Source organism: Doryrhamphus excisus, linkage group LG12, assembly GCF_037039965.1.
Source record: "Doryrhamphus excisus strain RoL-2023G ecotype Guam linkage group LG12, RoL_Dexc_Guam_v1.1, whole genome shotgun sequence".
Lineage (NCBI taxonomy): Eukaryota > Metazoa > Chordata > Actinopteri > Syngnathiformes > Syngnathidae > Doryrhamphus > Doryrhamphus excisus.
In genome coordinates this window covers 5,780,720-5,794,116 of record NC_136368.1, presented here as the reverse complement: position 1 = coordinate 5,794,116, position 13,397 = coordinate 5,780,720, and the positions used below count along the sequence as shown (strand labels likewise).

The window sequence follows — 13,397 nt, the reverse complement described above, 5'->3', positions numbered from 1 at the left end:
GTATTTTGGAAAGCAGGAAGTGAACAAATGTAACAGTTACTGAGTATAAAAGTACCAGATGGAGGGGTAGGATTTAATAAGCTTTGCTTCTTCCTACTCCTTTTCGACATGTGTAACTGGGAACTGATTATGTGATGCATTCAATTGTAATCTGATGCATGTTCAAATGAAATTCTTGCATTTATCCACCCACGGATAGCAAATAAATATAAGTAATTATAGCATGCAATGACCTGTACCTTGGAGAGACCAAGCAGTCCGTTACACAAAGACATGGGACAACACAGGAGTGGCCACTACCAACCCTACTGTGACATCCCCAGTGGACACGCCCCCCCTCCCACATATTAGAATTGAACATTTTAGATCTGAAGAAACCAGGATTTAACCTTTGTGGAACTCACTGAAGAAGCTTCTGTATGTCTCTCCCCGTATAACCTTTTCACTGGAATCGGTGCATTCTCCATTTTCCTCCACCTCCCCACCCGCTTCTTCCACTTTCTTATCTCTAACATTTTCAGTCCACTGACTTCAGACACATGCTGCGCCGCAGATCTGGCTCTAGCAGAGCCGGGGGCTCATTAATGAGCCATTGTTCACAAAGAACAATGTTTCTGATCATTCCAGCCGGCGTTCTCGACAAAATGTGTCAAAACGGTGGTTTTCAGATGATAAATGTACTGCACAAAGCGACGTGATGGATGGAGTAAAAAAAAAAAAAAAAAAAAAAAAAACGTATGTGGTCAAAAGAAGCCCTAACAAGTCGTGGTAATAAATGTCTTTATTTGACATTTTTAGTCAGGGTGAAGCGGCACCACGTGGTCGCCCATGCACGTACAATCACACGCTCTCAGCACACGGCCCGGATCAAATGTCACACTCGCGGTTTATCTCGTTTTTTTTTCATGAGACGCTTATGTTGCTTGACATTTTTAAAACACCGTCTTCCCCACATTGCTCTCGTCGCCCACAACGTCGGCACAAAATGCTAATTTTGCACAAACAAAACGTGGAATATGTGCGCTGACTGTTCTCTCTCACCATGTGTCATGCCTTTAAGCTTCAGTGGAGGCTTTTGCCAGTTACAATAAATCCTGTTTAAGCATAAATACTAGTGCAGGATATTAAAAAATGGCTTCATTTTGTATCTAAAAATAGGCTTTTTTTCAAAAACCAATACACTGTAATAGGAAGATGCTTGTAGTTTCTTTTTTTTTTTTTTTTTTTTAATCTTTTTTGCAATGAATGGCTATGTGGTCACCTTCTGCTTACATGATGTCCTGCTGGTGCTGTGTGGACTCGCTGACAACCTGAGAAGAAGAGCAGGGATATTTATACATTCTATTTATTACCAACACCAAGGATCAAAGTGTCTTGTAGATAAAATGTGTGGGTGTTTTCCATCCACAGTGAAAGCATCTGGCATCATCAGGAGAGAAGTGGTGTAGTGCAAGGAGGGGTGTCGGGGTGGCACAGGACTCTTACGTGGGTTGTTTACAAGCGACCTGTTCTCATGACAATTTACTGGGAAATGGTCAACACTTCTTCGGCCGAATTGCAAATTGCAGGCCCATAATAAGTACGAGGAATATAAAATATATTTTCGCTAATCTATGCCCCCCCCCAATCACTTCATTGCACTATTGTACATATTACTGTTATATCTTGTTGCATTCATAGATCATTCATTCATTCATTTTCTACCGCTTTTCCTCACGAGGGTCGCGGGGGTGCTGGAGCCTATCCCAGCTGTCTTTGGCCGAGAGGCGGGGTACACCCTGGACTGGTCGCCAGCCAATCACAAACAACCATTCACACTCACATTCATACATGTTCATGTTAAAGGTTAAATAACTGTTAATAGTCCTCCCTATCCGTGTGGAAGTGGTAAGTTTTTGGCTATTTAAGTTTAAAGGAAATAACATGAAGGCACATATAGACAAACAACCATTCACACTCACATTCATACCTCACAGCTAGGAGACCAGGGTTCAATACCACACTCGGCCATCTCTGCGTGGTGTTTGCATGTTTTCCCCCGTGCATGCGTGGGTTTTCTACGGGTATTCCGGTTTCCTCCCACATTCCAAAAACATGCTAGGTTAATTGGCGACTCCAAATTGTCTGAAGGTATGAATGTGAGTGTGAATGGTTGTTTGTCTATATGTGCCCTGTGATTGGCTGGCGACTAGTCCAGGGTGTACCCCGCATCTCACCCCTAAGACAGCTGGGACCCTCGTGAGGAAAAAGCGGTAGAAAATGAATGAATGAATGAATATTTGAAATAATAAAATGCATTCTACTATTTAAAAATTATTATAGCTATTAAATTAAAAAGCAAATAGTAACCAATTTCAAATTATACCAAATAAGGTTATTTGGTGCGTTATTTATTCTAACACGGGCTTCTAAACCGGAAAAGCTGACAAAGTAGAGGGAACATCTACAGCCAGATAGTTGGTAGTGTCATGTAGATTGTTGGTACAAAGTTGTAATTGAATGTTTATTTATTCTACTGTACATACTGTACATGTAAAAAAAAAAAAAGCACAGGCTAGTTTGATAGACATTAACTGTTATGTCCCAAGTGCTACACTTGGTAAAGTGGCCTGCAAGGATCAAAGTGCTATAGGTTTGTTTTTTCGCCGTTGCACAATTATTTCCATTTCACTGCTTTTATTTGCACCTTGTTCTGATTTCTAATTAGCTGCCGGTTTATTGTCGTTGTGTTTTTGCTCCGACTCGATGCACCCGGTTTGCGTCGGCGATGCTTTTGTTTTTACGCTTCCTTGGATTCTTGTTACCTGAGAGTTGGATGCATTCCGTTGCATTTTGGTTATCTGTTTTCTTCTTCACTGGTATTTTTCTCCTGCTCGGGCACATTAACTGTTCCCATCTCCCATGGTAACCGTTAACATTATCTGTGCCTCGTAGCCTACTGTGTTATTTTGTTACTTTGCCTTTTTGTGTCATAATAAAACTGAGTTTTCTGCAATTATCATGAGAACAGCAGTGAGAGTGCTTGTGCAAGGTGAGTGCAAACTACAAGATTTCCACACACCATATTGCCACTATCAGATATTTCTTTGATTTACTATTAAACAATTTTAACATTATGGCAGGCATAATTAAACCATAAAAAAATCTGTGAGTTTGCTGTGAGTCATTAAAAAGAGAAGTGGGACTGTCCAACCAGACTTACACACTGGGCACTAGCGCCCTGGTTCACAGAATACTTCATCTGGATATGAAAAGGGCAGTCGTAGATCATTGGTAACTGACCGCTAATGGGAATCTGTTTGAGTGTGTGTGTGCGTGTGTATGCCAACCTCTCCATCGCGGGTCTCGATGGTTTTGATGAGAACGGTCTTCTTTGAGTGCACCTCAGAAGAGCGCTGAGGCTGAGACTCGGGGCTGGTCTCTGGAAAGGGGAATGCAGACGCTTCTTCATACAATTGCTAAACTTTAATATGAATAAGTCTGAGAGGTTCTGTTAGAAGCACATCCACTACGAATGGTTCCATGTCGTATCCGCACACAGCGGTCAGATGGGTCACTGTTATGTAACATGTAAGACGGGTTATAATTAGTCTTTTATCATTTCCTGCACAATTTAATGTTATGAATATTTGTATAAAGCAGGGGTCTCAAACACGCGGCCCGTGGGCCAAATGTGGCCCGCAGAACACTAGTTTGAGGCCCCCGCCTTGATATGAAAGTTTAATGTTAGTGCGGCCCGCGCAAGTTTGATATGGATGCTGTATGGTATCATGTACCCAGAAAAAATTATTACGTTTGATTAATGTTCATGTTAAAGGTTAAATAGCTGTTAATAGTTATCCTCCCTATCAGTGTGGAAGTGGTAAGTTTTTGGCTATTTAAGTTTAAAGGAAATAACTTGAAGGCTACCGTTTAGGTCGCTAGCTCTCTAGTTTGCGAGTTAGCATGTGTCTCAAGACCCTGCAGTTGCGCAATATGTTGTAAATAAAAAGAGTATAAATGTGACTATAGTCGTGTTTTGTCATGTCTACAGGGCTCTAATAATGCTTTGTTCATTTTAATCTGAAAAAATAATTTGTCTACCCACCAACTATATGTGGTTTCTTGAGTTTTTATTATTTGCCATTTTATTATTATTATATTTATTTATTTATTACTGATTGATTGATTTTCTTTATTCTTGATTTTTTTAATTTATTTTTCATCTTATTTTGTGTAGAAAAATAAAAAGTAAGATATTTGAGAACAGTGGAATGTTTTATCAGAGCTTTTCTTGTAGAAAATTGGAACCAAAGCAAAGTTTTTTTAATTTTTTGGTTTTTAATAAATGCGTTTTTTTTTTTGTTTTTTTTTGGAAAACCTGATGCGGCCCAGTCTCACCCAGACCCGAGCTCCAGTGGCCCCCAAGTAAATTGAGTTTGAGACCCCTGGTATAAAGCATCACACTGAATCGCATACCTCTGAATCCAATGGAAGAGTAGGCAGACTGGACAGGAATAGTTGTGGTAATTCTGGAAAAAAAAATAAAATGAAGTATTATATGAAGAAAAATATGATTGTCAGTGATTGAGTCAACATCAGAGGCACACACCGGCTCTCCTCTCCCTCCAGCAGCTTGCGGTAGGTGGCGATCTCAATATCCAGGGCCATTTTCACATTGAGCAGGTCCTGGTACTCCCGCAGGTGACGGGCCATATCATCCTGGAAAACAAACATCTCTCATCAAATAAACACTCTCCTCCAAACATTTACGCAACGACAACATTATAAATATGCAAATAAAACCATCTGTGACAAACAGCGGAGGGTGTCAAGTGCTTTATCACACTGCATTCCTGACTTCTGATTAGTTTTCTTTAATTCTGGAATATGCAATAGTGACCTTCATCTTGGCAATGTCCTCCTCCAGACGAGAAATCGTGTCCTGGTAACCTGAAGCTTCACGTCCCATGCGGTCCTCAAGGTCCCTCATTTGGCGCAGCAGAGACTCGTTCTGTGGAGGAGGAAAGATGGGGGAGATTACAAAATGACTAATTCTGGACAGCTTTAAATGCATTTTTTATGCTATTTGACTTGAACCTGAATATTGTTCGTTTTGGAGTACATGGAAAACTAAATGGTCAATGAATGATTTTCACTGCAAAATTACAAATTAACAAGAAGTTGTTAAAAGGCAGCAGCTGTATCATTACACCACAAGGGACTGACGGGTCTATCTGCTTTTTACAGGCCTGCAAGCAAAGTGAAGCAGTCCACACTATTATTTCGAATGTATTTTTTATTCCAGACCATAAATGCCATGTGAACCGTGCACCTCATGTACCTCATTGGAGAGATCTTGATCATGGGTCTTGAAACATTTTGTGTAACCATGGCAAAGTAATTGACCAAAAAAAAAAAAAAAATTTTTAAAGCTGTACTCTATGTGCGGATAACAGTCCGGCCATTTAGTAGCTGTGTGGCAAACTTCTCAACATAGTGACCTGTAGGAAAATAGTGACGTACTGGGGGTAATTGCAAGTGCAGGCCCATTGATAATTTCTACAGAATTTTTGCTCTAGTCCATTCTTTTATTCCGCTGCATGCTTTTATTCATTGTGACAACGAGCGTGGTATTACTGTGATCCCCACATCTATAGTACCCATTAAAAGCTGTTTTTACAATATTTGACTTGAACCTGCATTGGGTTAGTATATATAATTTATTGGAAAACAAATTCTTGAATGTGAGCCCTCTGCTTTAAAAGGCAGCAGCTGCACCATGACATCAACAGGGACTGGCAAGTGAATAGGTGAATGCTATTTTATTCTCTTATTCTGCTGTGTGCTGACAATCATTTGGGCAACATGCTTGGGCCGCGGGCTGACTTTATTGTAGCTCTACAAGCCTCACGGCATCCTTGACTGTTCATTTCAAGACATGATGTTATAAGCAAAGCAAGCTCTGTTAGTGTTGAACACCTTTATTTATCTTGACTTCTTCCCTTTCTGACAATTGTGGGGGGGAAACACGAATATTCTTGACTGATTGATACTCACTGTGCCTTTGAGTGAGTCGATCTCGCAGGTGTAGGACTGGATCTGGTGTCTGTACTCCATGCTATCCTGTTTGGCTTGACGGAGGGCATCGTTGTTCTTGGAGACGGCCTGGTTCAGATCTGTGACCTGAGGAAATATAGTTACAGTATTAGCTGTGGAAGGACCCTGTTAGACCTTTAAAAATGACTGTCAGTGAAAGCAACACAACCCTACCTTAGACTTGTACCAGTCCTCAGCCTCTGAGATGTTCTTAGCTGCGATCGACTCATATTGCATGCGGATGTCCCTCAGAGCGGCGGTCAAGTCGGGTTTCGACATGTCCATCTGGATCTGCACCTGAGTGTCCTGCATCTGGCTCTGCAACTCGCGGATCTCCTGGAGATCATTCATTTTCAACGAAACAGAGTCATTCATTGGAAACATTTTTGGCACCTTTTGAGGACCAAACAGTTGCAACACCGGAGTCCAACTGTGCTGGTCATCACTAGATTAATTGGAGATGACCATATCTGCGAATTGTTGTTTGTTTCCTAGTATATGTACCTAGTCATTAACTGGCGCCCAGTTTGGGGTGCACTCCACTTTCACAAAGTTCTCTGGGACAGGCTTTGGCTTTCCATTTTTTTTTGGATAAAAGAATCAATTTTAACAGCGAACCAAGATATACATTTGGCTAATTTAACAAAGCACAGCCGGTAAGCCTCGGTTCAACTCAGCTGTCCTGCGGACCAACCAAATGTATAAATAGCTTTGCATCTGTTCACTACATACATTTTTCCCCTCCCCCTCCAGAGTACCTCACAACACAACAGTTGTCTTCAAGTAGTTCGGAATTTCTCAAAGGTTAAACGACGAGATATGTTCTATCCCCAGAATATAACCATGAGGCAACACCTCATTTAGTCTCCAGATGCCGCATATGTCACCACTCGCAATTATATATTTACAATAAACAAACCTCCTCGTGTATCTTCTTGAGGAATGCAATTTCTTCTTGCAGACTCTCGATGCGTCTCTCCAGGTCCAGCCTGGCCAGAGTGGCATTGTCTACATCCTGGATACATACAAGAAGCAGAAAAAGGAATCAGAGGGGATAAAACTGGAGTCTGAGAAGCAAGGAAACGCTACACGAGCATTCAAAGGAACTAAAATAGAACATGGCAGTGAAAGGAAATATCTCCTACAGCTCTGAAGGCGGATAAGTTGTTCTCAGCCTCTTCCTTCTGGTGAATCTCCTCCTGTAGTCTGCGGGCAAAAACATGAAGAATCATTCAGTGTAATAACAGATGCACAAAAACTGCAGTTTGAGTCCCGAAATTGTTACACAGCTGTCACAATGGAGCTTAAAGGTGGTGGGGCAGGGGGGGGTGTTAGCAGAAAAAAGCCATGCCCTCAGCTAGTGCTGTTTCCAGAATTAGCGCTTCACTGTGCACCCCAAATAGCTACGGAACATAGATCTAAATATTACATTTATAGATTCTAGTGATTGGTGTTAATGCCCTAGTCGAGGAAAGACATCAGGCAAAACTATCTGGGTTGTGGTGGACCTCCACCCACCGCTTACCTACCTGAGCTTCAGTTTCTGCAGGTCGTCGGCCAGGTTGTCTCTCTCCACCTCCACACGAGCACGCTGGTTGGACAGAGCTTCTATCTGCCTCCTCAGCTCCCTCATTTCATCCTCGTACATCTCAGCCACACGGCCGGGTCCCTCGCGGCCTTTCAGTTTCTCGATCTCCACCGTCAGCGCCGCGTTCTGCTGCTCCAGGAAACGGACCTTCTCAATGTAGCTGGCAAAACGGTCGTTCAGATGTTGAAGCTCGGCCTTCTCGTTGGTCCTTGTGTTGAGGAAGTCTTGGTTCATGGCATCAGCCAGGTTGAAGTCGAGTTTTTCGCCGTAGGTGCGCATGGCTGTGGAGGCGCCCAGGCCAGCACCCCCAGATGAGACCCTGTAGCTGGAAAAGGAGGGAATGCTGCTGCTCTTCACCTCGTAGACTCGAGAAGACATATGGCTCGAGGATGAGCCACGGCCACCTCCGTGAGTGGAAAAGAGGGAAGACATCGGGGATGATCCGACGCCAGAACCGAAGGTGCGGCGGTATGAGGAGGCCGACTGGGCTGAGGAGGAATAGGACTTGCTCATGGCTGCTGGTTTGACTCTGTGGGGTGATGGAGTCGCTGAAAAGGCTGAGACCCAACTGTCCTGCTGGGCAACTGGGAGAGGATCCAAGTGAAGAAACGCTAAGCAGCAAGTACGGCTATTTGTAGCTTTGCCACACCCACTGTCACTCCGACACGTCCTCAGTGTCCTCCCACCGCCTCCCATCATCTCCTCTGTTTGACCTATGACACCACCTCATCCATTTTTTTTTAAAACCTGAGTTTTACCTAAACTTTTACCTAAACTTTTACCAGTGTTAATAGTCACCAATCACATCTTTTAATTACTTTACAACATTAGTATACCTGCACAATCTAATAAGACTTAATAGAAAAGCTCTATACAATGGAATCAATGCTACAGTATGTTTATCATTGTGGTTTTCCTCATAATAAAATTGCCATGTTTGTGCCACATTTAAAGACGCACGTAACTGCCTACTGTTACGTACGTACATACTAACTCCAAAGAGTCCTTTCCTCCACATCTCCTCCCCCCTCCGCAGCCAGTCAGCTGTTCTACCATGCCTCTCTCTCTCTCGTCTCCACCCGCAACAGCTTCCCTGTCGTGTCTGCTGCCAGTCGTCCATTCAGCTGTCCGACGGGTCTTGTTTCAAGAGCTTGAAATCCTGTGTGTGTGCGTGTGAGTGAGTGTTCTTTAATGGATACATGATTGAGTGAGTCGGGAAGGCTGCATTTGTGAGCGGTCACTCAAAAAACCTCAATCATTATACTTGAGCCGTATAGTTTCTTAAACACTATATAGCAGCGGTCTGGGTCTCTACAGACAAGACAGCATGCTCATACAATGAGGCTGTGTGACATGTAAAAAAAAAAAAACAAAGGTCGAAAGATTGTAAATTATTTTTGGCAATAACAGATGTCAGGTAAATATAAAATGTGAGTTGCTACCGAGTCAGTAGCTATAGTTACAGTAGGGTCAGTCACCCTTCGTTATGAAAGGAACAGTCTGTGCGACTGCCAAGAAGGTCACAAACATATTTTCATGTACCCGTCTGCACACTTATCCTGTCTGATATTTCCCTTCTCACTGTACTGTTTCAATTTGTTAACTAAAAAATAGAGCAACCATATTTTGATGGTCCCTCCACCCGGCAATGAGAAACTCAAGTTTACTCAAAGATGCCGTATAATTTCAATACATTTATACGATGCCTCCTATGTAGGGATATACGTAAAATAAATCAAATAAAAACAAGAATAAGAATATCCATCCGCGGCGGTATGCTGGAGCCTATCCCAGCTGACTTCACGCAATACACCCTGTGTGACACCTTGGACTTGTCACCAGCCAATCACATATAGACAAACAACCATTCACACTCACATTCATACCTATGGACAATTTGGCTAATTAACCTAGCATGTTTTTGAATGTGGGAGGAAACCGGAGTACCCGGAAAAAACCCACGCATGCACGGGGAGACCATGCAAACTCCACACAGAGATGGCCGAGGGTGGAATTGAACCATGGTCTGCACACTAACCACTCGATGAATGTGAGTGGGAATGGTTGTTTGTCTATATGTGCCCTGTGATTGGCTGGCCACCAGTCCAGGGTGTACCCCGCCTCTCGCCCGAGGACAACTGGATAGGCTCCAGCACCCCCCGCGACCCTCATGAGGATAAGCTGTAGAAAATGAATGAATTAATCTGTATTTCTACGCCATTAACTTAATGACTAATGATTAACTTAATGATTAAATGTCTCTTTTAGTGTAATTAATTTAGTTTGGATGAACACTGCTAAAAACTGTGAATATTAGCACGAAAAAAATTATGCGCGCCAATGATGGCTTTGAGATACTTGTCTCCACAAAATATTTTCAAAGCTCTATAAATTGCACGGTATTGTTAGTGAATGGAGTTCTGGCGTTTGGCCAGGATGTTTTTAAAGGGTGGAGTCAGAAGGTCAGAAATATCAGGGGCAGCTGGTGGGGGGGTGGATGGGAAAAACTAGTGCCCAAGGAAAAACGGTAGTAATGATGCAAGGTTGATAAATGTTGCTGGAAAGAGGCAAAGTGATCAATAACAATCACAATAACAAATGTTCTCTCTAAATATTCTCTGAGACACAAAAGGAGTGAACAAACACTTGGAGAAAAGTAACTCAATTCACCCTGATGATACTACATATCTAAAATAAACTCAATGAGAGAGAATTTGGAAGAACATCCATAAGCATCCATGTATGATGTATTAACGGTGTGAAGGGTGCGGTGGTTCAAAGGGTGTGTGTGTGTGTGTGTGTGTGTGTGCGGTCCTGCCTGCAGTCGTGTTTCACCGAGCGTCACATGTGTCAGCTGCCAGTGGTGTCACGCTATTTTTAGCATTCCTGTTTGAACCCCGGTGTCCAAGCCCGTACGCCCATATAGAATCATGTGACATGACAGTTATCGACACACCCAACCTAACCTAATCTGAAAAGCTGCTGACAAAAGTGATATATACACAACCGACGACTTGCGCAATATATTGGAATCCAATAAAAGAGTACTATGTGGAATTGGTTGAGGGTATCTTTGATGGGCTGTGAACGCAGCACCAGGGTCAGGAAGGGAAGCGGGTGAATCACATTGAGCACTGAAGTGGCCAGTGTTGCCACGAGAGAGCTGATAACAATCTGGCAATGGTTTGTCCTTTGCAGTCGAGGGGATGAAGAGGAGGAGAGTTCCTGACATACAATATATATCAAACCTAATGTTTCTAATAATCATGGCCTTACTGCTAGAGTAGTGACGTACACAACTAATGACCATAACCAGTAATTTCAATTGGAAGTGAATTGAAACTATTAAAATAGACAAAAACTGTAATTTGTTTGGAATTATTTTTTTCAAAATCTAAGTTTAAACATTTAGCAGAAGAATCAATCAGACTAAGACCATCGGGGAAATCTCTCTATTACTGCATTCATACTCAGGGAGTGATGCATGGGATTCTAAAATGGGAAATTATCTAATAGGATGCAAAGAGATATGATGGCATGATGGTGGGAACCATTTTGCATCACTTTCCTCACAGAGATAAGGTTGACTCATCATCACAAAAGAGAAAATAAGCACCCCTGAGTTGACCAACAAGCTGTCATACAGATAAGGACCATTGAGAAGAGAACTTAAATTAGCTGGGAAGAATGCTTGGTACAAGTCTGACAATAACAACTGCACGCAGCATCCAACCGCTTCCTCTCTAGCCCTCCAATAAAATATAAGAACATGACATCAGTTTCTCCGGGTACTCCGGTTTCCTCCCACATTCCAAAAAACATGCTAGGTTATTTGGCGACTCCAAATTGTCCATAGGTATGAATGTGAGTGTGAATGGTTGTTTGTCTATATGTGCCCTATGATTGGCTGGCCACAGCTGGGATAGGCTCCAGCAACCCCTTGTGAGGATAAGCGGTAGAAAATGAATTAATTGAATGTATGACAAACAATATTTTGAAATAATAAACATCCAACTAAGATGCTATCAGCACAGTCCAGCCTTGGCAAAAACATGCAGCAGTGGTGAACCTTCCCAGGAGTGGCCAGCCAACCAAAATTACCCTAAGAGTGCAGTGATGACTCATCCAAGAGGTCACAAAAGACCCCACAACAACATCCAAACAATTGCAAGCCTCACTTGCCTCAGTTAAGTTCAGTGTTCCATAGAAATATGATCCATTTTCAAACATAACCACTAAATATTACAAAATACTTTGCACAATACTTTGTTTGATATAATCTAAAACATCATTACATCACAGTCCTGATGAAAGAGCGTTACGTCTAGACAGTCTGATACTGAGCTGCCAGCGATGGTAAAAAAATGAGGTGTTTTGATAGGGCAGCAAGTTCAGCTGCCGTAATCCTTCATAAACGTCGGATGCAAGTTACCTAGCAACCAAGCAAACACAGATACACGCATGCCAACATGCTGAGCTGCAACACAAGTGCAACAGGGACGATAGAAAGATGGCAAAGACAGACAGAGTGTGTGTTGGTGATTGCACATGCATGTGTAACATGGAAACCGGTTCCTAATCTATTTGGAGTCTATCTCGGGGGCCCGTCCACAGCTCAGAGTGACAGGAAAAGCAAGCGGTGGGCTTTAAATCAAACCTTGTGATTCATGAGTCACATCAACCTCAAAATATCGCTTCTTGATACATTTCAGTGCTATGACAACATTTCACTGCACAACGTCCAATAAAACAATGTGCACTGAATACAACTGTGAGCCATATGGCATGATGGGACATGCATTTCATACTGCCCATGGCACCCCCAAAATAGGATGAATGTGTGAATAGCAGGCTTAAAGCCAGGAATCTAGTCTTTAAAATGGCAGGCATTTGTTGGCTTTATATAGTCTGCTCTAATTAGAATGTATTATGGGTTTGCAGGCTGTAATCTTTTTAAAGAGGCCACCTCTAGCATGCATTATTATAGCAATGTATTTGTTTTCCCTGGCAACCATGTATCCAGGCTCTGAAAATGTACTCATCTAATATTTGATTTATTTTATTTACTATTTTTTATCAGTTTAATTTTTTTGTACATTTAATTGTATTTTTTTCTTTCCTGACTGCATACACAATCTGAGATATGTGAACAAACTGTCATAAATAGCTGAGACTTGAGAAGAGGGTCGGATTAAGTAATTTCTGCTTGATGCTACTTTTCGTACATGTTAAATTGTGCAAGTGTAAACATGTGACGTTGCCATTATTATGACACCCAGTTTCCTTTTTTTCCGCTAGAGGGAGCCACAGGACAAGGCAACACAGTTTTGCTGATAACGCATCAATGCGATATCTACAATGTAAAAAATATAGTCTATATAATACACAAATCAAGGTATTGTCAAAGTCATCGTAATATAAATTCAAAATCATATAAATTATAGTATGCGACAGTGTTATCCTGTTAAGAGTAACCCCCGGAAGTTAGTACTATTGGGATAGATATGGTCACCATTCTTAGCTAACTATTAGCATTTAAAATAATGTTTCACTGGGCTGAATAAAATAAGATTAAACAATCATACCTGTTCTCTAAGATGTAAAAGGTGTCTATAATCTTCTCCCTCCCCCTCATAGACGATAGCATCTGATGACGCACCTGCAGCTGGGTTGGCGGTTCATTTGGTTTTACGTATGAACGTAACTACGTTATTTCCGTGCTGTTGGCCAC

General features: G+C 42.0%; 1 protein-coding gene across 2 annotated transcripts; it reads right to left on the bottom strand.

Moving 5' to 3' along the window:
• Positions 1–1,204: 1,204 nt before the first annotated feature.
• Positions 1,205–13,350, bottom strand: desma (desmin a). Of its 2 annotated transcripts, XM_058081570.2 has the most exons (11): positions 13,252–13,350; positions 7,608–8,250; positions 7,224–7,284; positions 6,998–7,093; positions 6,253–6,414; positions 6,040–6,165; positions 4,883–4,993; positions 4,592–4,701; positions 4,459–4,511; positions 3,330–3,421; positions 1,205–1,310 (listed from the first exon to the last, which is right to left on the bottom strand). In XM_058081570.2, the coding sequence occupies exons 2-11, from the start codon at positions 8,177–8,179 to the stop codon at positions 1,269–1,271; spliced, it is 1,425 nt and encodes a 474-aa protein (XP_057937553.1). In that variant the 5' UTR covers positions 8,180–8,250; positions 13,252–13,350; the 3' UTR covers positions 1,205–1,268. The 2 variants fall into 2 exon arrangements, with proteins under 2 accessions (XP_057937553.1, XP_057937552.2); XM_058081569.2 differs by lacking the exon at positions 13,252–13,350 and having other exon boundaries at positions 7,608–8,360.
• Between the last annotated feature and the right edge of the window lie 47 nt (positions 13,351–13,397).